The sequence below is a fragment of the Oncorhynchus masou genome, chromosome 25 (assembly GCF_036934945.1).
Source record: "Oncorhynchus masou masou isolate Uvic2021 chromosome 25, UVic_Omas_1.1, whole genome shotgun sequence".
Lineage (NCBI taxonomy): Eukaryota > Metazoa > Chordata > Actinopteri > Salmoniformes > Salmonidae > Oncorhynchus > Oncorhynchus masou.
The window spans coordinates 18,038,741-18,062,635 of NC_088236.1; the positions used below are offsets into that span (position 1 = coordinate 18,038,741).

Consider the following 23,895-nt stretch of genomic DNA (forward strand, 5'->3'; position numbering starts at 1 on the left):
CAAAAATTGAACTCGCTTTTGCTCCAATTTAAAATGTTTCTCTACTGATTTCAAGGAAGAAAACAATGAAACAAAGTTTTATCAGGAAAATCTGTCGATGTGTGAGGTATAGACATATTAAAGAGTATACATTTTTTACTTCAAGTTTGTCACGCCCTGGACATAGGTGGTTAGGCCAGGGTGTGACTAGGGTGGGCATTCTATGTTCATTTTCTATATTTTGTATTTCTTTGTTGTTTGGCTGTGTGGTTCTCAATCAGAGGCAGCTGTCTATCTTTGTCTCTGATTGAGAACCATACTTAGGCAGCTTTTTCCCACATGGGTTTTGTGGGTAGTTATTTTCTGTTTGGTGTTTTTCACCTTTCAGGACTGTTTTGGTTATTCAATTAGTTCTTTTTGTATTTAGTGTTCAGTGTCAATAAACAAACATGAACACGTACCACGCTGCGCTTTGGTCCTCACCTTCTTCCACCAACAGCCGTTACAATGGTTGTCATAGTGGACACTTCCATCATGGTATAACACATCACCCTATGTTATGTTTGCATAACACAACTGCCTAGAAAATAGCTCCATAAACCTGCATTGACCGACAGTAGGACAAGGCCTGGTTTTTCTCTCACTCATTAGTTGTCCTGGATTTGAGTGTTGATGTGTACATGTGTAGGATCTTCATTTGATTACCCGGTTGTAGGACATTTTTGACTTGTAGTACATTTGAGGTTTAAAAAGGCTGCTGGAGTTTGTAATTTCCATTTTGAAATTTCCGGCTTGATTTTCCCTTACGAAAAATGTATCAACCCCTACAAAAATATCCATGATTTATAGTCCACTTATTCATTCACATTTCCTGTTGCCTTTGGATTATTTTCCTGCTGCAGCAAACTGGCTCAAATGAAGATGCTACATCTGTAGCTTGCCATGGAGTGGGAGTAAGCCCAGGCGACAGCACGCGGGCATGCCTCTGGAATGCAATAAGCCACAGCGTGGTTACTGTTACCAAGTGAACACCATGCAACCTCTGATTCCAGCACACTCCTGGGAGAGTAAATAAAGACCAGATAAGGTGAAATGGGCTCATCCAAACAGAAAGGATAAAGACAATACTACCAATCATGATAATGTACAGCACTATCTCTGGTGAGCTGGATTTGGTGTGCAAGGATGTGAAAGCACAAGCAGTTGATGGTGTTCTCATATAAAATGCTCAAGTTGTATTCCATCATAATGTCACAGGATGTTGGAATTTTTGGATGGTACAAGTGCTCCCATTTCTTCTTTGTTTACTTTTTTCAAGCGCTGCAGTCAGACCAAACCCAACTCTTTTTCAATGGAGGAGTTGGTTTCCCCAAGGCACTACAAGGAATGAGTAATTGAACATTCAGTGCCATTATTTCAGTACATTATCTTTTGTGAAATGCATTTCCTCAAGCTGTCCTGATTGAAAATAATGATACCCCTGAAGCCATGTAAAGATGCCACTCACATAATAATTTGACAAGACCTTGAAAATGACTCTGCCTGTCGTCCAACTTGTTATCTTCTGCATGTGTGCAAAAGAGAGCAGATGTCATTAAAGTTCTCTTAAAATGTTATTTTTTGGTCTGGTTGTGTTTGTGGTTGGAATCATTATGGTGAGCTGTTGTGTGATCACTCATCACACAGTCCCCACCTCCCCTCCCCATGTGTCCCAGTAAGGAGTGGAAGGCCACAGACTCACTCTGTGTTACAACAGGCAGGAGGCAACTTACCCCAAGCCCTCTTGGCCTGCAATTCAAAGTCCAGCAGAAGCAGTAAACAGAGCTAAAGCAGTTCCACATGGCTTCTGTATTTAACACATACACACACACACACACACACACACACACACACACACACACACACACACACACACACACACACACACACACACACACACACACACACACACACACACACACACACAGAGAGACCTATGTTATTACAGCCTACCCTCGCTCTGGCTGGCACCTCACATTCAAACACACTTCCTCTCAGATACCCACAGGTGAGGAGGAGGAGGAGGAAATAGAGAAGGCAGGCTGGGTCTGTTGGCAGAATTTAGGTCAGTTAGAATGCACCACAAAGGCCTTTGAAAAAATCTGAGCCGATTATGTCCTAATTGGTTTTGGTCGTTCTGAGTAGAGCTCTTTGTTTGTTTGTTCTCAATATCCATGTTTGTTTCCTTAGGTTCTCTGAAAGTACATTAAATGCACTTTGAATGAGGAACAAACGTTTTTGTTCATCCTTTCATGTTCTATGTCGTTGAATGTTATTGGTGTAATAGGACACCTTGTCAGTTTGTGGACGGTAGTTTAAGGATTACAGGTAGGAACATGCATTGATCCCCACAAGGACTCTGTATCTGTATTCTATATGCAGATCACTGCTGAGTCAGGCTGAATGTTTGAATGGGCCTCTCTCTTACATTCCTTACTGGAGGATCTGATCTGCAACCATCCACCTGGTTTTGTCTTTTGGGACTGAAATCATAACTGATTGAGGAAAGCATGTAGAGGAAACTGCCTCCAAACCATAACCCAGACAGATATGGAGCACAGGCGACTGGTGGCACCTTAATTGACCCAGCATATGCATCACACGGGAATTATTATTTATTTTTTGGAAAGTTGCATATCTTGAGAACTTAATTTCTGACAAGTGAAACATTTTGGGACTATGACAGCAATGGACGAATGACACAAACACCAAAATATAGTTTTTGGATGGAGTTTTCCTTTAAGTGTTTTACACTTAGCACACAGCAACTAGAAGCCCAACCCTACTCTCCTGAGACTACTTCATCAACTTGCCTGGAGAGAACAGCAGATTTTCTAGATAGAGATATGCAGTAGACTGCAGGATTCCCTAGAGCAGAACAGCACAGCAGTAACTTCAGTGAATGAGTGAATGGCATTGGTTGCCCTCCAATGGTCACTGGTTTGATTTGCTACTAATTTATCTAGAACAGAACAGGATCAAAACGAATCAGGAACAGTGAAGAGCAGAACTCCTGGGAAGAACATTCAGCTTATTTGACTCATTCTTGGAGAACATACCCCTCCTCCCTCTCCCTCTTCTTCTCTTTTGCATGTTGGTTTAGAGATGGAGAGAGAGGCACACCCCGGTGCAGTTTGGGCTTGTTAGGTCGTACATACACTTGACATACCAGTGTTTCCCCTAGGGTTCTGTTCAGCAGTAGGGGTTTTTAAGGCCCTCCTCTTGGCCGTAGAGACAAAATGTTGCTTATTTTAAAGCTCATTTCCTGCAATTCATGCCATGGTGTATGCCTTGTACTTATGCTATCTGAGTGTCTCGAACATTATTACAAAATCAATGGGGGCCCCATGCCATGACGTTTCTTAGAATTTTATTTTGGTGAATGTTAGTTCTCAAAGATGATCTTATTTAAAAATATACAGCTCCATTATATTTTCCACATACGGTTTTAGTCGTTTAACTTTACACTTAAATTGCTTTACCCCCCCCCCCTAAAACAATAAATAATAATAATTTTGCAGCAGTGGAAACACTGCACATATTCGTTGCACTCTCCCTGCAGATAACTGAATGATCACCGAGACGAATAGCCCTGCAGAGAGAGAGAGAGAGAGAGAGAGAGAGAGAGAGAGAGAGAGAGAGAGAGAGAGAGAGAGAGAGAGAGAGAGAGAGAGAGAGAGAGTGGGAGGGGGGGAGGGGGGCGTGTCTGCACCGGTAGGAACATGTAGGGCATACTTCAGAGACAAACACTGTCCCATAAATGAACCACTGCATGAGGGAATGCGTCCCAGGGCACTGAAACATGCCTTCCTCAAGGAAATTACTCTGCCCTGACCTTAAAGGCCCAGTGCAGTAAAAAAACATAATTTTTCTGTGTTTTATGTATATTTCCACACTGGGGTTGGAATAATTTTGTGAAATTGTGAAAATTATGATAATGGCCTTTCAGTGTAGGAGCTGTTTGAAAAGACCGCCTGAAATGTCATCTTGTTTTGGTGGGATGGAGTTCTGGCCTGCCTGGTGGCATAAATTGATTAATAGACCAATAACAGCTAGTTTTCCGTTTTCCCCTCCCCACTCCGACCACTCCCAGATAGTTCTTGCAAAATCCTTGCTTGAGAATTTGCTCTTTGTTAGGAAGCTATTTTCGTTTCTTTTTGACCATTTGAATCATAATAAGGTACTTAATTGTTACCCAGAAATGATTTGATATTGAGATAAAAATGGCTGCATTGGACCTTTAACTGCAGGCTTTTAGTAAGGTACCTCACACAACACGTAAACAGCACTAGCTACCTATTGACATTTTCACGGCTCAGAAATTATACATCAGAGTTGTGTTCCATTGTGACTCACATTTTCCATTTTAGCCATAGCAAGTTACAATATGTTGCATACTGCGAGATGGATGGATTGGTTCTATGTCTATATCCCACAGATAGGGCTTGACACACACACACACACGAATGTAGCACACACACAGACACACATGTGTACACATACAGTACAGTATGTGTGTTTCCCCCACAGAAAGGTTTGTTGACCTTGCCTGAGGGACCACACTTCATTGAACCAGTCCAGGGGTCAACTGATGGTGCTGTGGAGAGGGAGGGACCAGAGCCCCATGTGGTCTACCCCAGCATTACAGCGGCAACGCAAAGACACAAACGCAGCTCCGAGGCCCTGGACACACCGAGCCCCTGTGGGGTCAAAGGTTAGTAGAATAGAATAGAACACAATTCAATAGATTTTGTTTTATATAATTTAAGATATTTTGTTTTGTTAGATTGCTTTGCGTTTTGTAAATGTCTTTTTTTGTTTGAGCATGAGGAATGTTCCAGGTCCTATTTTTCCTCTTGTGTCTTATGTTGAGCGTATCTCTGTGTTGTCTGTCCTGCAGATGCGGCACGTGATTCCCTAGTGGTGGAAAGAGAAAGGGAGGACTGGGCGAGGGAGCAGCAGGAGGAGGATAGGGAGAAAGAGGAGGAGACGGCTCAGCATCGCTCCCAACGCTCCGTCAGCAGAGAGAGGTACACAGCAGGGTTTCCCCTAATATAGGTGGCTGGTATAAATAGGCGGGTAGAAAAAAATAGTTCACAATTCGATTGGCAAGTTTTATTCCATAGGAAATCCTGGGCCAGAGTCTGGATCTTTCCTGGAATTCTTGGAATATTTATAATTCTTGGAATCTCTTCATTTTCCGACATCATCACCTATAAACGAAATGTACCTCTCATTCTTCATTGTGTTTCTCACTCCTGTGTGAAGGTGGGTAGAGACCATGGTGGTGGCAGACTCTGAACTGATTGAATACCACGGCAGTGACAACGTAGAGTCTTACGTCTTCACCATCATGAACATGGTGAGTAGGGAGGATCAGCCCTTACCTGAGCCCTCTGTCCACCCCAGACAGACAGACACAGTAACAGTGACACGTCATGACAGCAGTGTGGTGCTCCAATGATAGCCTGTGTGTGTGTGTGTGTGTGTGTGTGTGTGTGTGTGTGTGTGCGCGTGCGTGTGTGTGTGTGTGTGTGTGTGTGCGTGCGCGCGTGTGTGTGTGTGTGTGTGTGTGTGTGTGTGTGTGTGTGTGTGTGTGTGTGTGTGTGCGCGTGCCCGTGTGTGTGTGCGTGTGCGTGTGCGTGTATGTGTGCGTGCGCGTGTGTGTGTGTGTGTGTGTGTGTGTGTGCGTGCGTGTGTGTGTGTGCGCGTGCGCGTGTGTGTGTGCGCGTGCACGTGCGTGTGTGTGTGTGTGTGTCAGGTGGCAGGGATCTTCCATGATGCCAGTATAGGGAATGCCATCCACATCATCCTGGTGCGTCTGATCCTCCTGCAGGGAGAGGAGGTAATCAACACGTTGACACAGACACTGTGATCAGGCTCTTAATTTACTTTTTCATTAGTAGCACTGGTGTTCTTCCCAACTTGAAAAGGTCAGACGGACTAAAGAGTACGGGAGCACCAGAAATAGAAATGAGCCCTGTATGAATATTAAGTTTCAACCACTGGGGTAGTAATACAGACTCTCCATACTTGTAGCATTGTCAGAACTCATATAAAAGTAGTGCACAATATCAAACAACGGTAACATCCAGGCCTCCAGACCATGTGTTCCGTTGCCTTTATCTGTGCCTCTGTGATGGAAATGTTCATGGTGTCTACTGCAGAAAGGGCTGAAGATCGTCCACCATGCAGACACCAGTCTGGCCAGTTTCTGTGCCTGGCAGAAGAACCTCAACCCACAGAGTGACAGACATCCTGCTCATCATGACGTGGCTGTGCTGGTCACCAGGCAAGAACGCAGCCATACACACTCCCGAACACCCACATCCCTACACTTAACCACTGTGGATTGTGTATATGATGATGCTGAGGTCCCTTTGTGTGTGTGTGTGTGTGTGTGTGTGTGTGTGTGTGTGTGTGTGTGTGTGTGTGTGTGTGCGTGTGTGTGCGTGCGTGCGTGCGTGCGTGCGGGTGTGTGTGTGTGTGTGTGTGTGCGTGTGTGTGTGTTACCACCAGGAAGGACATTTGTGCAGGGCTGAATCGGCCATGTGAGACCCTTGGTCTGTCCCACCTGTCTGGGATGTGCCAGCCTCACCGTAGCTGTAACATCAACGAAGACTCAGGACTACCTGTAGCCTTCACCATCGCACACGAGCTGGGACACAGGTTTGTAGCTGTGTGTGTGTTACCAATTTCTACTTAATAGATGAAATCCAAAAGGACCATCTCATCTTTGTTTTCCTCAGCTTTGGGATCCACCACGATGGCCAGGGAAACGACTGTGAGATGGAGGGCAGACACCCCTTCATCATGTCCAGACAGCTGATGTATGACACCTCCCCCCTTACCTGGTCATCCTGTTCCAAAGACTACATCACACGCTTCCTAGAGTGAGTCTCTCTCTCTCTCTCTCTCTCTCTCTCTCTCTGTTTCTGTTTCTCTCTCTTTCTCTTTCTCTCCCTGTCGCTCATTCTCTCTCGCTCTCTTTCTCCCTCACTCTCGCTCTCTCTCTCTTCCGTGTCGTTGTTTGATGCTAACATGAATGAGGTGAATATCTCTCCCCCTAGCCGTGGTTGGGGCTTCTGTCTGGACGACCGTCCCTCAAAGAAGGATCTGACCACCCCACTGGCCCGTCTCGGGATTCGCTACACCACACAGCACCAATGCCAACTCCAGTACGGCCCCAATGCCACCTACTGTCACGAGATCAATGTGAGTAAAGCATAGAAATAAAATATGTTGTCACATACACCAGATATGTGCAGAGATGTGTTGTTTTACAGGGTCAGCCATATGAGTACAGCACCCTGGATCAAATTATGGTTAAGTGCCTTGCTCAAGGGCACATTGGCAGATTCGTCACCTTGGGTATTTAAACCAGCAACTATTTGCTTACTGGCCAAGCGCTGTAAGCGCTAAGCTACCTGCCACTTACACATATGCGTGCTCATGCACACGCAGGTACGCGCACCAACACACACGCACACACACACCACAACAACAAATCTGGATGGACACTTACTTGGCCTGGGTTTGTTTCCTCCTAGAATGTGTGCCAGATCCTGTGGTGTTCAGTGAATGGGTCATGTCGCTCTAAACTGGACTCCCCCATAGATGGTACTCGCTGTGGCCCTGAGAAGGTAGGTTGGGGCTGTGTTTGTGTACGTGTGTTTGTGGTGTTGTGGTGCACTGTTTCACTGGCAACTTTGCGATGATGTGTAGTATGTTCTCACTCATGTGTGTGTCCGTGTGTGTGTTCTCTCTGTCAGTGGTGTATCTCGGGGGAGTGTGTGATCGTAGGGAAGCTACCAGAGACAGTGAATGGGAACTGGGGACAGTGGAGTAGCTGGTCACACTGTTCCAGGACCTGTGGAGCCGGGGTGCAGTCTGCTGACAGGGAGTGTAACCACCCCAAGTAAGAACTGACCCCACATCTGTCTCTCCCTCTCCTCGCCTTCTTTCACCTCCCCTTGTTCCATCTTTGAGTGAAATGTATGGTCCTTTGTTTCCTCCAGACCAGAGTTTGGAGGGAGGTACTGTACTGGCGAGAGGAGGCGTTACCGTATCTGTAACACCAAACCATGTCAAAAGGCCAAACCTACCTTCAGAGAGATGCTGTGTAGTGAATTTGACACGGTACCCTACCAGAACGAACTGTACGAATGGGTTCCTGTGGCCAGCCCATGTAAGAGCCAAAATCACACACACACAAATCCACACATACACACACATACCACAGTGAACACACCGAGACGGCACAGGAGGCTGCCGAGGGGAGGACGGCTCATGATAATGGCTGAAATGGAGTGAATGGAATGGTTTCAAACACCATGGAAACCATGGAAACCATGTGTTTGATGTGATCGATGCCATTCCATTGATTCAAATCAAATCAACGTTTATTTGTCACGTGCGCCGAATACAACAGGTGTAGTAGACCTTACAGTGAAATGCTTACTTACAGGCTCTAACCAATGGTGAGGAAAAAAAAGGTTATGTGTGTGTGTGTGTGTGTGTGTGTGTGTGTGTGTGTGTGTGTGTGTGTGTGTGTGTGTGTGTGTGTGTGTAGGTAGAGAAATAAAACAACAGTAAAAAGACATTTGAAAATAATAGTAGCAAGGCTCTATACAGACACTGGTTAGTCAGGCTGATTGAGGTAGTATGTACATGTAGATATGTAAAAGTGACTATGCATATATGATGAACAGAGAGTAGCAGTAGCATAAAAGAGGGGTTGGCGAGTGGTGGGACACAATGCAGATAGCCCGGTAAGCCAATGTGCAGGAGCACTGGTTGGTCGGGCCAATTGAGGTAGTATGTACATGAATGTATAGTTAAAGTGACTATGCATATAAGATAAACAGAGTAGCAGCAGCATAAAAGAGGGGTTGTGGGGGGGGGGTCTTAAGGCTTGGGGGTAAAAACTGTTGAGAATACTTTTTGTCCTAGACTTGGCACTCCGGTACCACTTGTCATGCGGTAGTAGAGATAACATTCTATTACTGGGGTGGCTGGCTGTCTTTGATAATTTTCAGGGCCTTCCTCTGACACCGCCTGGTGTAGAGGTCTTGGTTTAGTTCCACATACATGCACACGCCTCATCATTCCAAGAGGTGTGGTTATATATCTCTAGCAGAAGGGGGCAGCACATACATACACATATATACATTTCTTATACTTCTCCAAAACTCTATAGGAAATTACACTTTTCAATATTTGTACTGGTGTCCCCTAGTTTATTGACCCTCTCCCACTCTCATCCCCCTTCATCTCTGGTTCCATCTCTTCCCTGGGTTCCCAGCGAGTCCGTGCGAGCTTCACTGTCGTCCAGTGCGTGAACATTTCTCTGAGAAAATGCTGGATGCTGTGACAGACGGAACTCCCTGCTTCATGAACAACAACTCCAGAAGCATCTGTGTCAATGGAGTGTGCAAGGTAGAGAGAGAGAGAGGGGGAGGGAGGGAGGGTGGAGGGAGGGAGGGAGGTAGAGAGAGAGAGAGAGAGAGAGAGAGGAGGGGGTGGGAGGGAGGGAGCGAGGGAGGGTGGAGGGGGAGGGTGGGAGGTAGAGAGAGAGAGAGGGGGGGAGGGAGGGGGGTGGAGGGAGGTAGAGAGGAGAGAGAGAGAGAGAGAGAGAGAGAGAGAGAGAGAGAGAGAGAGAGAGAGAGAGAGAGGGGGGGTGGGAGGGAGGGAGCGAGGGAGGGTGGAGGGGGGGAGGAGGGAGGTAGAGAGAGAGAGAGAGACAGGAGGGGGTGTGAGGGAGGGAGGGAGGGTGGAGGGGGAGGGAGGGAGGTAGAGAGAGAGAGGAGGGGGAGGGAGGGAGGTAGAGAGAGGAGGGGGAGGGGGGAGGTAGAGAGAGAGAGAGAGAGAGAGAGAGAGAGGAGGGGGAGGGAGAGAGGTATAGAGAGAGAGAGGAGGGGGAGGGAGGGAGGTAGAGAGAGAGAGAGGAGGGGGTAGATAGAGAGAGAAGGGGAGGGAGGGAATTAGGTAGAGAGAGAGAGAGAGAGAGAGAGAGGAGGGGGTAGAGAGAGAGAAGGGGGAGGGAGGGAGGGAGGTAGAGAGAGAGAGAGAGGGAGGGGGAGGTAGAGAGAGAGGAGGGGGAGGGAGGGAGGTAGAGAGAGAGAGAGAGGAGGGGCAGGGAGGGAGGTAGAGAGACAGAAAGAGAGAGAGGGGGGGGTAGAGAGAGAGAGAGAGAGAGGAGGGGGAGGGGGAGGGAGGTAGAAAGTGAGATTGAGAGAGAGGAGGGGGAGGGAGGTAGGTAGAGAGAGAGAGAGGGGGAGGGGAGGGAGGGAGAGAGGGGGAGGTAGAGAGAGATAGAGGAGGGGGAGGGAGGGAGGGGTAGTGAGTGAGAAAGAGAGAGAGAGAGAGAGGGGGGGTAGAGAGAGGGGAGGGGGGGTAGAGAGAGAGAGAAGGGGGAGGGAGGGAGGTAGGTAGGTATAGAGAGAGAAAGAGAGGGAGAGAGAGGGAGAGGAGGGGGAGGGAGTGGAGGGGGAGGGAGGAAGGTAGAGAGAGAGAGGTAGAGAGAGAGAGATGAGGGGGAGGGAGGGAGGTAGAAAGAGAGAGAGAGAGAGAGGTGGAGGGAGTGAGGTAGAGAGAGAGAGAGGGAGGTAGAGAGAAAGTGAATTGGGGAGGGAGGGAGGTAGAGAGAGGGGAGGGCAGGGGAGGGGAGTAGAGAGAGTGAGAGAGAGAGAGAGAGAGAGAGAGAGAGAGAGAGGAGGGAGGGAGGTAGAGAGAGAGAGAGAGAGAGAGAGAGAAGGGAGGGGGGAGGGAGGTAGAGAGAGAGAGAGAGAGAGAGAAGGGGGAGGGAGGGAGGGAGGCAGGCGGAAAGTCAGTATTAGTCATGTCTCTGCGAGGAGAGAGCATGTGGCCTAAGATGAATCTAAGATATAAGCTCTGCCTGAAGATATAGAGAGGGAATCTGTTTGTTTTCTCCTCTGTCTATCTCTGTCTATCTGTGTCTCTGTGTATCTTTGTGTGTCTCTGTGTATCTCTGTGTGTCTCTGTGTATCTCTGTATGTCTCTGTGTATCTCTGTGTGTCTCTGTGTGTCTCTGTGTGTCTCTGTGTATCTCTGTGTGTCTCTGTGTATCTCTGTGTGTCTCTGTGTGTCTCTGTGTATCTCTGTGTGTCTCTGTCTATCTCTTCGTGTCTCTGTCTATCTCTGTGTGTCTCTGTGTATCTCTGTGTGTTTCTGTGTGTCTCTGTGTATCTCTGTGTGTCTCTGATCTGATTATCTTGTATATTTACCTTATGTTCGTTATGGGGGTGCCCTGTGACTCTATTTGAGTGTGTGTGTTTGTGTAAATTAATTTTGACCTGTGTGTTGTGTCTGTAGGAGGTGGGCTGTGACTATGGTATAGACTCTAATGCTTTAGAGGATCAGTGTGGAGTGTGTCTGGGCGATGGTTCATCCTGTGAGACTGTCCAGATGACTTTTGATGGTGGGGATGGCTTCGGTGAGTCTCCTCTCCCCTCCATAAATATCTTCCTATAGTCTCATCTCCTCCCAGAACCCCCAAAACATCTCCCACAATGTTTTATCTCACTGGCTAAAGGATTATGTAATTGTGTTGTTCCCATGTTGTTGTCATGGCATCACTCTATATGGGAGTATACAGCTATTTGTCCTGCTGTCTTTGGCTGCAGACCGCATATTTGTTGTGTTAATGTGTGTGTGTGTGTGTGTGTGTGTGTGTGTGTGTGTGTGTGTGTGTGTGTGTGTGTGTGTGTGTGTGTGTGTGTGTGTGTGTGTGTGTGTGTGTGTGTGTGTGTGTGTGTGTGTGTGTGTGTGTGTGTGTGTGTGTGTGTGTGCGTGTGTGTGTGTGTACACAGCTACATGTCTTGCTGTCTTTGCTATATCTTCCTGTCAGACTCCAGTACAACTGTGTTTTTGCAAGAATGACTCACTAGTGAACTCAGCGACCTCACAGCCAGAGAGAGAGAGAGACCTTTTTACATCAGCAGTTGTCAAAGTACAAAACAAGAAAGTACTGAAGTTTACTATAAATCTCCAAGCAGCTCTTCCTCACATATCACATTGTTGTTGCATTCAAATCTGGGATATAACTCCAATCATCACTTTGGAGGGCCCAAACCCCAACTGACCCTTAGATCCTACCTCCAGACAGTTATTGCCCCTAGACCCTACTACCAGACAGTTATTGCCCCTAGACCCTAGCCCCAGACCCCCAGACAGACCATTTTTAGACCCTAGCCCCCCATTTTAGACCCTATCCTACCCCAAACAGTTATAGCCCCTAGACCATACCTAGACCAAACAGTTATAGACCCCCTAAACCAGACAGTTATACACCCAGACAGATTAACACCAGACATTTAAATGGCCCCGAGACCCTACCCCCAGACCATTCTAGACCCTAGACCCTACCCCCAAACAGTTATAGCCCCTGACCATACCACCAAACAGTTATAGCCCCTAGACCCTACCCCAGACCATTTATAGCCCCTAGACCCTACCCCAGACCATTCTAGACCCTAGACCCTACCCCAGACTGTTATAGCCCCTAGACCTTATCCCAACATAGTTATAGCCCCTAAACCCTACCCCCAAACAGTTATAGCCCATTGACCCTACCCCAGACTGTTATAGCCCCTAGACCCTACCCCCAAACAGGTATAGCCCATAGACACTACCCCAGACTGTTATAGCCCCTAGACCCTACCCCCAGACAGTTATAGCCCCTAGGCCCTACCCCCAGACAGTTATAGCCCCTAGACCCTACCCCAGACAATTCTAGTCCCAAGACCCTACTCCAGAGAGTTATAGCCCCTAGACTTTACCCCAGACAATTCTAGTCCCTAGACCCTACCCCCATACCATTATAGACCCTAGAACCTACCCCAGACAGTTCTAGCCCCTAGGTCCTACTCCCAGACAGTTATAGCCCCTAGACCCTACCCCCCAGACAGTTATAGCCCCTAGACTCTACCCCCAGACAGTTACAGCCCCTAGACCCTACCCCCATACCATTCTAGCCCCTAGACTCTACCCTAGACAGTTATAGCCCCTAGACCCTACCTCCAGACAAGTCTAGCCCCTAGACCCTACCCCCAGACTATTCTATTCCATAGACTCTAACCCAGAGAGTTATAGCCCATAGACCCTACCTCCAGACAGTTATATCCTCTAGACCCTACCTCCAGACAGTTATAGCCCATAGACCCTACCTCCAGACAGTTATATCCTCTAGACCCTACCCCAGACAGTTCTAGCCCCTAGACTCTACCACTAAACAGTTCTAGACTCTACCCCAGACAGTTCTAGACTCTACCCCAGACAGTTATAGACTCTACCCTAGACAGTTCTAGACTCTACCACAGACAGTTCTGGACTCTACCCCCAAAGTTCTAGACTCTACCCCCAGACAGTTCTAGACTCTACCCCCAGACAGTTCTAGACTCTACCCCAGACAGTTCTAGACTCTACCCCAGACAGTTCTAGACTCTACCGTCAGACAGTTCTAGACTCTACCCTCAGACAGTTCTAGACTCTACCCCAGAGAGTTCGAGACTGTACCCCAGCCAGTTCTAGACTCTACCCCCAGACAGTTCTAGACTCTACCCCAGACAGTTCTAGACTCTACCCCAGACAGTTCTAGACTCTACCGTCAGACAGTTCTAGACTCTACCCCAGACAGTTCTAGACTCTACCGTCAGACAGTTCTAGACTCTACCCTCAGACAGTTCTAGACTCTACCCCAGAGAGTTCGAGACTGTACCCCAGCCAGTTCTAGACTCTACCCCCAGACAGTTCTAGACTCTACCCCAGACAGTTCTAGACTCTACCCCAGACAGTTATAGACTCTACCCTCAGACAGTTCTAGACTCTAGTCCCAGACAGTTCTAGACTCTACCCCAGACAGTTATAGACTCTACCCTCAAACAGTTCTAGACTCTACCCCAGACAGTTCTAGACTCTACCCCAGACAGTTATAGACTCTACCCTAGACAGTTCTAGACTCTACCACAGACAGTTCTGGACTCTACCCCCAAAGTTCTAGACTCTACCCCCAGACAGTTCTAGACTCTACCGTCAGACAGTTCTAGACTCTACCCTCAGACAGTTCTAGACTCTACCCCAGAGAGTTTGAGACTGTACCCCAGCCAGTTCTAGACTCTACCCCCAGACAGTTCTAGACTCTACCCCAGACAGTTCTAGACTCTACCCCAGACAGTTCTAGACTCTACCGTCAGACAGTTCTAGACTCTACCCTCAGACAGTTCTAGACTCTACCCCAGAGAGTTCGAGACTGTACCCCAGCCAGTTCTAGACTCTACCCCCAGACAGTTCTAGACTCTACCCCAGACAGTTCTAGACTCTACCCCAGACAGTTATAGACTCTACCCTCAGACAGTTCTAGACTCTAGTCCCAGACAGTTCTAGACTCTACCCCAGACAGTTCTAGACTCTACCCCCAGACAGTTCTAGACTCTACCCCAGAGAGTTCTAGACTCTACCCCAGCCAGTTCTAGACTCTACCCCCAGACAGTTCTAGACTCTACCCCAGACAGTTCTAGACTCTACCCTCAGACAGTTCTAGACTCTACCCCAGACAGTTCTAGACGCTGCCCCAGACAGTTCTAGACTCTACCCTCAGACAGTTCTAGACTCTACCCCAGAGAGTTCGAGACTCTACCCCAGACAGTTCTAGACTCTACCCCCAGACAGTTCTAGACTCTGCCCCAGACAGTTATAGACTCTACCCCAGACAGTTCTAGACTCTACCACAGACAGTTCTGGACTCTACCCCCAAAGTTCTAGACTCTACCCCCAGACAGTTCTAGACTCTACCCCCAGACAGTTCTAGACTCTACCCCAGACAGTTCTAGACTCTACCCCAGACAGTTCTAGACTCTACCCCAGACAGTTCTAGACTCTACCCCAGACAGTTCTAGACTCTACCCCCAGACAGTTCTAGACTCTACCCCAGACAGTTCTAGACTCTACCCCAGACAGTTATAGACTCTACCCCCAGACAATTATAGTGTCGATGAAAGGAGGCATCAGGCATCAGATATAAGCAGTATGGCACACAATACCACCTAGCCAATCAGGGGGTAAGTTACCACTGCTAGCTATCCAATCCTATCAGAAGTGTGTGTGTGTGTGTGTGTGTGTGTGTGTGTGTGTGTGTGTGTGTGTGTGTGTGTGTGTGTGTGTGTGTGTGTGTGTGTGTGTGTGTGTGTGTGTGTGTGTGTGTGAGTGTGCGTGCGTGTGTGTGTGTGTGTGTGTGTGTGTGTGTGTGTGTGTGTGTGTGTGTGTGTGTGTGTGTGTGTGTGTGTGTGTGTGTGTGTGTGTGTGTGTGTGTCCGCCCATTTCCAGACACCGGCCGGCTCAGCTATATGAATCTTCAAAGGGCAGAGCTGAGATCCAAAGCGATGCTGCCCCTTCTCTTACCCTCACAAACAGACACACAACAACACCTCCCACACCCATCCACACACTATTAAAAAACTGAGGCACGGCCAGAGCAGTGCCTCCCCACACAGAGACAGGGTTAGCCCACCCCGTCACCTAACAGACACACACCCTCTATTAAACATCACAGAGAGTCTGGCTGCCATGGTGGCCTCTCTGTGTGCTCTGGCCTCTCCCACGTTGCGGCCTGCAACCATGAAATATGTTTTGATTGTTTTATAGTGTCTTCATCATGCCTTTGCTTGCATTTCATTGCTTCTAGCATTGCTACAATTTCAGGAGTAGGTTTATGATTACATGCCTTCAGAATGTATTACCACCCCTTGACTTTTTCCACATTTCAGTGTGTTACAGCCTGAATTTTATATTGATTAAATTTAGATTTTTTTTGTCATTGGCCTACACCTAATATCCAATCATTTCTAAGTGGAATTATGTTTTTCAAGGTTTTGCAAATTGTTTAATTAACAATGACAATCTAAAATGTCTTCAGTCAATAAGATTTCATACCATTTGTTATGTGAAGCCTAAACAAGTTCAGGAGTGAAAATTTGCTTAACAAGTTACATTACAAGTGACCGGGAGACCCATGGGGCGGCGCACAATTGGCCCAGCATTGTCCGGGTTAGGGGAGGGTTTGGCTGGCCTGGATTTCCCATTGTGCTCTAGCGACTCCTTGTGGCGGTCTGGGTGCCTGCAAGCTGACCCCTGACGTCAGCTGTACAGTGTTTCCTCCGACACATTGGTGCGGCTTGACAGGGTCGGAATAGAGCTAAGCACAGGAAAAATCCTAGAGTAAAAACGGGTTCGGTCTGCTTTCCAAAAGACACTGGGAGACAAATTCCCCTTTCAGCAGGACAATAACCTAAAACAGAAGTTGCTTACCATGACGATATTGAATGTTTCTGAGTGGCCTAGTTACAGTTTTAACTTAAATCAGCTTGATAGTCTATGGCAAGACTTGCAAGTGACTATCTGCAAATGATCAACAACCAACTTGACAGATCTTGAAGAATGTAAAAAATGTATATATTTGCAAATAGTGTGCAATCCAGGTGTGCAAAGCTTTTAGAGACTTTTACCCAGAAATACTTCCAGCTGTAATTGCTACCAAATGTGATTTTAACATCTATTGTAAATACTTACTGAATGGAAATTAGATATTTCTGTATTTCATTTTCAAAAAGACATGTTTTCACTTTGTCATTATGGGGTATTGTGTGTAGATGGGTGGGAAGAATAATCCATTTAATACATTTTGAATTCAGACTGTACACACAACAAAATGTGGAATAAGTCAAGGAGTAAGAATACTTTCTGTTTTTCGGTCCCAGGGACCCATGGGTTTGCAGGCTTTTGTTCCAGCCCAGCACTAACACAGCCGATTCCCCTTTTCCTCCATCCTCCTGTCCCAGGTTACGTGGACGTGGGAGTGATCCCAGAGGGGGCTCGTGACATTGTTGTCCAGGAAGTGGAGGAGGCGGGGAACTTCCTGGCTCTGCGGGGTCAGATGTCAGAGGAGTACTTCCTGAATGGCCAGTACATCATCCAATGGAACGGGGAGTACAAGGCAGGCGGAGCCACCTTCTACTATGAACGCAGTGGGAACCTGGAGAACCTTACTTCCTCTGGACCCACCAAACAACCAGTCATGATCCAGGTACACACACCATTTAAACTATATCCACCAAATAACCAGTCAAAATCTAATTACACACACCATTTAAACTATACCCACCAAATAACTAGTCAAAATCTAATTACACACACCATTTAAACTATATCCACCAAATAACCAGTCAAAATCTAATTACACACACCATTTAAACTATACCCACCAAATATCCAGTCAAAATCGAATTACGCACACCATTTAAACTATACCCACCAAATAACCAGTCAAAATCTAATTACACACACCATTTAAACTATACCCACCAAATAACCAGTCAAAATCGAATTACACACACCATATAAACTACACACACCAAACAACCAGTCATAATCTAATTACACACACCATATACACTATAGACACCAAATAACCAGTCATAATCTAATTACACACATAATCCATATACACTATACACACCCAACACAGGAAAACACCCAGCTAGATATTGACCAGCCAGATGACGATTCAGATGTCATACACACACACTAACAGCTGGGTGTGTGTCCTGTTGTTCAGTTGCTGTACCAGGAGAAGAACCCAGGTATAAAGTACGAGTACACCATCAAGAAGAGCCGCCAGACAGGAAATGAGGTAATCAAGTCGGAGTACAGGTGGAGGCATGGGGCCTGGACAGACTGCAGCACCACATGTGGGTTAGGTGAGTGGTTGTCTTTTAAACAACTAATGATATGCTTTACCCTTAAGCTCTTAAATTCATATTCAGCTTTGGTCGGACGGCCATACTCCGTGTGTAGAGTATTTGTACTCCGTGTGTTAACTTGTCAGATATTAAGAGTTGTGGATTGTGTTAACTTGTCAGATATTAAGAGTTGTGGATTGTGTTAACTTGTCAGATATTAAGAGTTGTATATTGTGTTAACTTGTCAGATATTAAGAGTTGTGGATTGTGTTAACTTGTCAGATATTAAGAGTTGTGGATTGTGTTAACTTGTCAGATATTAAGAGTTGTATATTGTGTTAACTTGTCAGATATTAAGAGTTGTATATTGTGTTAACTTGTCAGATATTAAGAGTTGTAGATTGTGTTAACTTGTCAGATATTAAGAGTTGTAGATTGTGTTAACTTGTCAGATATTAAGAGTTGTCGATTTTGGATTCTGATGATATGTGTCACGTCTAATCAAGGTGGGTGGAATCAGGCGCAGAGAGCAGATAGCGATATAAAGTTTATTCTCCGGTGAACAAAATAAACAACGGTCAACCCAAATACACACAGGGTGAAATTATCCAACACAGGATAAAGACTAACCGGAGAATAAGAAACACAAAACACCGACAGACAAAACGAATGACAAAATAAACAATCCTGCACAAAACAAGGGCGGGACAACCTACATTAAATACAGACACTAATTAACTAAACAACACACAGATGAAACCAATTAGACAAAACCAACAGATACACGAGAAAGGGATCAGTAGTGGCTAATAGGACGGTGACGACGACCGCCGAGCAACGCCCGAACGGGCAGGAGAGCCAACTTCGGCGGAAGTCGTGACAATATGGATGATGATTGCATTTCAATTCAGAGAGTTAAGCAGTATTGAGAGTTGTAGCCTACAGTGTGATTATTCAGGCAGAAACATTCCCTGTGTTCTGTGCCATCCAGGTGAGCAGCAGCAGCCTGTCAGGTGTTTTGAGCTGGAGGTGGGTGTGGTAGATGAGTCTCTGTGTGACCCACAGAGCCGCCCGGAGGACAGACACCGCAAGTGCAAGAACATGGACTGTCCCGTCAGGTTTCATAGTGTCCCCATTACTAAGACAACCACTCTATAACACCTGTCTTATTTCTACTGTAGTACTACATTACTGCTGTATCTGGTGTTATTACTGTCTGTTCTAACTTTTAGTACGGTTGTTTTTAGCCTGATTTGCTTCTGAAAATAATATGTGCAGAATACACATTTGTTCAGGACTCTGTTCCTTCTCACACTCTGTTCCCTCTCACACTCTGTTCCCTCTCACACTCGGTTCCCTCTCACACTCTGTTCCCTCTCACACTCGGTTCCCTCTCCCACTGGGTAGGTGGTGGGTGGGGGGCTGGCAGCTGTGCTCTGCCACCTGTGGTTCAGGAGGGGTGAGGAAGCGCACAGTGATGTGTGTTCGCACGGTGGCAGGGGAGGAGAGAGTCCTCCACCCTGGGGACTGTAAACAGCTGCTCAAACCCAAACCTGTGGTGCCCTGCAACAGAGACCTGCCCTGTGGACCCAACTGGGCCGTGGGCAGCTGGAGCCCGGTACAGTTCTATTCTCTTCATCTCTCACACCCTGTCTCTTCCTGTGTTTCTGTCCATGCCTCTATCCATTCTCCTCTCTAGCTTCCCTATCCTGACTGTTTTGTAAACCTCTCTCTCTTGCTCTGTCTCTCTCTCTCTCTCTCTCCTTGTTGTGTTAATAACCTATTTAATCTTTCTCCCTCTCAGTGCCCAGTGTCATGTGGTGGTAGTGTGCGCTCCCGGGCGGTCACCTGCCTGACCGCACCCAAACAAAAGTGTGACATAGAAACCATGCCTCGCTCCAAGTCTCTATGTGCCCTGCTGAGCTGCCCAAGCGCAGGCCTCCGACGACGTCCGGGACCACCCCCTAAATACCGCCGTGTCTACCCGCCCAAGAGACACCCCACCAGGCAGCCGGTTACACTCGCCTGGGGTCCCAGAAGCACCAGCCCCACCGCTACACCCAGAACCATCACTGTGACTGAGAGAACTACAACTCCCATCACCACCTCTCCCACCAGGCTCCTTCCACCATCCTCCACAGCTTCTGACATCATCAACGTAGATGCCTATGAGTTGAACCTGATAGAGGAGAAGAATGGGAGTGTAGAGGATAAGAAAGTTTTTTTTATTACGACCAGTCCTACTGAAGAGGAGAACAGAGAGAGGGACATGAGAGAAAAAGAGGAAGAAGAAATAAAGGAGGAGGGGAGTACATCTGGTTTTGTGTTTCCAGACTCGGGGGTGAGGTACACCCCGGGGTATGACTATGTAGTGGAGGACGTCATGACAACAGGGAAGGAGGGGCATATAGATTTTGACATTTTTACCACAGCAACCTCACTCAGGACTCCCAAACAATCACCAGCCACCATGACCACCACCAGGTTACACCCTACAATTACACTGCACACAAGTGTCCAAACAACATCACATACAACCCCACTCACAACCAGAGTACTTCGCACTACCTCCCCCTCAGCCTCACAAACCAGCACTGGACGCTGGCCCGTGACCACCCGCCACTACCCCCTCACTCGCCCCAAAACCACCCCTTCCACCCAACGGGCAACCACAGTGCCCCACACCACCCCTACACCCCTGGCACACACAGCAGGGGTGAGGAGTACACCCAAAGTCCCTTACCACAGTAAACAAGCACTGTACCCCACAACAGAAGGCACTTTCCACACTAGAGATGCCCCCTACTCTACTAGCCCATCAACAGATGCCCCCTACTCTACTAGCCCATCAACAGATGCCCCCTACTCTACTAGCCCATCAACAGATGCCCCCCACCCCACTGCGAGGATCATTAAGCTGAAGAAGCCCAATGAGATCCCAGAGAATGGCAGCTCTGCCCCCCGTTCTAAAAAGCCAGGCCCACTGGCTAAGAAGCCTGCCTCATGTTTTAAAGGCCCCTCCCTTTGTTCAAAAGGCAAAGGTCAGAAGCAGAAACCAGAAAGTACCGTAGTGACCTTCACCAATGACTATGGGTCCCTGAACGCCCAGGAGCCAATCAGCATGGATGTGTTCTGGGTGGTGGGCAACTGGAGCGAGGTGAGTACAGGAACTGTAACCCTCTGTTGATGAGCTTAGTGATGATGACCCTATAAAGATACAATGCCTTTTGTTTATTAGAATCCCAAATGTAAGAATGAACCCTCTTATAGCGGTGTATAGTCATGGAGAAGACACACGTCTATACTTACTTACAACATACCTCCTTTTGATGAACGAGGGTTTTACATCAGAATAAAATAAAATAAACCAAATCTCCCTTGACCCTGTTACTGATGTTCCGTCTTCCTCTCTCTCTTCTCACCTGTTGTCTGTGTCAGTGTTCCACGTCATGTGGCCTAGGGGCAGTGTGGAGGCCAGTGCTGTGTAGCTCCCAGCAGGAATCGGACTGTGCCAACCTGGAGAGACCGGTACCAGCTCGCACCTGCCACCTGCGCCCCTGTGCCACCTGGCTGAGTGGCAACTGGAGCAAGGTCAGTATCCTGGGTAAACTACGCAAGACAGCAACACATCACTTATGGTGAGCTGATTATACTATACCTTTCTCTCTCTCTCTCTCAATTCAATTCAATTTGCTTTATTGGCATAACGTTACAATGTACATATTGCCAAAGCTTACTTTGGAGATTTACAATATTAACATAATTAAAATAATAATAATCCATATTATCAATGGGACAACAGTATCAACAATAATCAAGGGTCAAAATAACCATACATTTATTTTTAATTGATTTATTTAACCTTTATTCAACATTGAACCATAACAATAAGCATAGTACAGGTTGGTTGGTCTGTCAGACACTGTCCCTCATCTTATGGCAGGCAGCAATGTAGTGCGCTGCCAACCCACATCTGCCAACTCACACGCTGCCAACCCACAAGATGTTTATCAGTAACCATGGTCAAATAGTTTGCCACGGTGTACTGTCGATTTAGGGCCAGATAGCACTGTATTTTAGTTTGTGCTTGTGCTTATGTTTTGTTTTGACAGTGTTGTAACTTGGTTTATTCTGATTGATTGGATGTTCTGGTCCTGAGGCTTCAGTGTGTTAGTGGACCAGGTCTGTGAACACAGCCCCAGGACCTGCTGGATGAGGGGACTCTTTTCTTTGCTCCGCTCTTGGCATTGCAGGGCTTGGTGATGATATGAGTGGGGGTTATTGTATTTTAGATGTTTCCAAAACTGAATTGCTCTTTGAGTTTTTATTATTAGTGGATATTTGCCTAATTCTGCCCTGCATGGATTGTTTGTAGTTTTCCTCTGGACAAATAGGAGAATCATACAGAACTTGCATGCAGGGTTTCAATTGGATGTTCGTCCCATTGGGTGAAATCTTGTTTGCAAGTGGACCCCACACCTCGCTGCCATTAAGTGCAATTGTTTCAATGACACATTCAATTAGGCCATTAAGTGCAATTGTTTCAATGACACATTCAATTAGTTTTAGCCAAATTGTATTAGGTATTTCAATTATTATTATTTTTTAATGGCGTAGAATGCCCTGTGCGCTTTCTTTCTCAGTTCATTCACTGCCTCATTAAGGTGTCCAGTTGAGTTTACTTTTAAACCTAAGTTATTGTAGTGTGTGCAGTACTCTATATATTTTGTACAAATTGAGAACTTTGGTCTACTTCCCCGAGATCTGGATCTTCTGGAAAAATCATTATTTTAATCTTTTTGGGGTTTACTGCCAGGGCCCAGGTCTAGCAGTACTGCTCTAGCAGGTCCAGGCTCTGCTGTAGGCCATGTGCTGTGGGTGAACAGCAGGCACAGGTAATCTGTGAAGAGCAGGCATTTAACCTCTGAATTGTGGAGACTAACACCAGGGGCTGAAGATTTTTCTAGAATAGTAGCCAATTGGTTGATGTGAATATTGAAGAGTGCAGGGCTCAGATTGCAACCCTGTCAAAGGCCCCGCCCCTGGTTAAATATTTCTGTTATTTTGATTATTTCTTGAAAGTTTCAATGTTGCACGTATTGCCAGTATACATTTATTTAATTATGTCTTATGTTTTACCTCCTACACCACATTCAATAACCTTTTTGAACAGTCCTGCATGCTAGATGGAATCAAATGTTTTTTGGAAGTCGATAAAGCAAGCATACATTTTAGTATTATTTTGGTGGACATGTTTATCTATCAGGGTGTGTAGGGTGTAAATATGATCGGTCGTGCGATGTTTTGAAATAAATCCAATTTGGCTTTTATATCAGGAATCAAGGTAAGACCCAGATGCAGACCGTGTCAAAGGAACAATGTTTATTACAGCAACAGAGGCAAAGGAACAGGATGGCAAGCAGGCTCAGGGTCAAGCAGAGGTCGGTAATAAAGAGGTGAAGCAAAGGTACAGGACGGCAGGCAGGCTCAGGGTCAGGCAGAGTGGTCAGGTGGGTGGGTACAGGGTCAGGACAGGCAAGGGTCAAAAACCAGGAGGATGAGAAAAGAGAGACTGGAGGAAAGCAGGAGATGAACTGGCCATAGACAAACAGAGAACACAGGTATAAATACACAGGGGATAATGGGGAAGATGGCCAACACCTGGAAGGGGGTGGAGACAATCACAAAGAGAGGTGAAACAGATCAGGGTGAGACAGTATACCCCCCTATCTAGAGGCACCACCTGGCATCCTACCTGGGCGCATACCTGGTTGACGGCGGTGTAAGTCGGCGATGAGGGCTGTGTCCAGGATGTCTCTAGTGGGGACCCAGCAACTCTCCTCTGGCATTAACCCTCCCAGTCATCCAGGTACTGAAAACCCCTGCCCCACGATCAAACCCTCAGGAGGCGTCTCGTATATGCCGGATGACCAAGGGGAGGAGGGGTGGGCCTGGAAATAGAAGAAGGGCTGTGAGACACAAGCTTAATTATAAAGACATGGAATGTAGGATGAATATGAAGGGTACGGGGCAACAGAAGGCGGACAGCAGAGGGGCTAATGATCTTGGAGATGGGAAAGGGCCGATAAACCGTGGGACAGTTTACGAGACTCCACCCAGAAGG

At 46.9% G+C, this 23,895-nt stretch overlaps 1 protein-coding gene across 1 annotated transcript in view; it reads left to right on the forward strand.

Moving 5' to 3' along the window:
- Positions 1-23,895, forward strand: part of LOC135513854 (A disintegrin and metalloproteinase with thrombospondin motifs 12-like) — a 42,934-nt gene that overhangs the window by 12,723 nt on the left and 6,316 nt on the right. Inside the window, exons 3-21 of the mRNA XM_064936816.1 lie at positions 4,549-4,732; positions 4,919-5,048; positions 5,287-5,380; positions 5,780-5,863; positions 6,186-6,310; positions 6,538-6,687; positions 6,768-6,911; positions 7,089-7,233; positions 7,569-7,661; positions 7,791-7,936; positions 8,037-8,206; positions 9,323-9,456; positions 11,353-11,473; positions 16,872-17,116; positions 17,648-17,789; positions 18,763-18,889; positions 19,179-19,389; positions 19,576-20,928; positions 21,210-21,362. Coding sequence (XP_064792888.1) covers positions 4,549-4,732; positions 4,919-5,048; positions 5,287-5,380; positions 5,780-5,863; positions 6,186-6,310; positions 6,538-6,687; positions 6,768-6,911; positions 7,089-7,233; positions 7,569-7,661; positions 7,791-7,936; positions 8,037-8,206; positions 9,323-9,456; positions 11,353-11,473; positions 16,872-17,116; positions 17,648-17,789; positions 18,763-18,889; positions 19,179-19,389; positions 19,576-20,928; positions 21,210-21,362 — 3,951 coding nt within the window. The remainder of the gene's footprint in view (positions 1-4,548; positions 4,733-4,918; positions 5,049-5,286; positions 5,381-5,779; positions 5,864-6,185; positions 6,311-6,537; positions 6,688-6,767; positions 6,912-7,088; positions 7,234-7,568; positions 7,662-7,790; positions 7,937-8,036; positions 8,207-9,322; positions 9,457-11,352; positions 11,474-16,871; positions 17,117-17,647; positions 17,790-18,762; positions 18,890-19,178; positions 19,390-19,575; positions 20,929-21,209; positions 21,363-23,895) is intronic.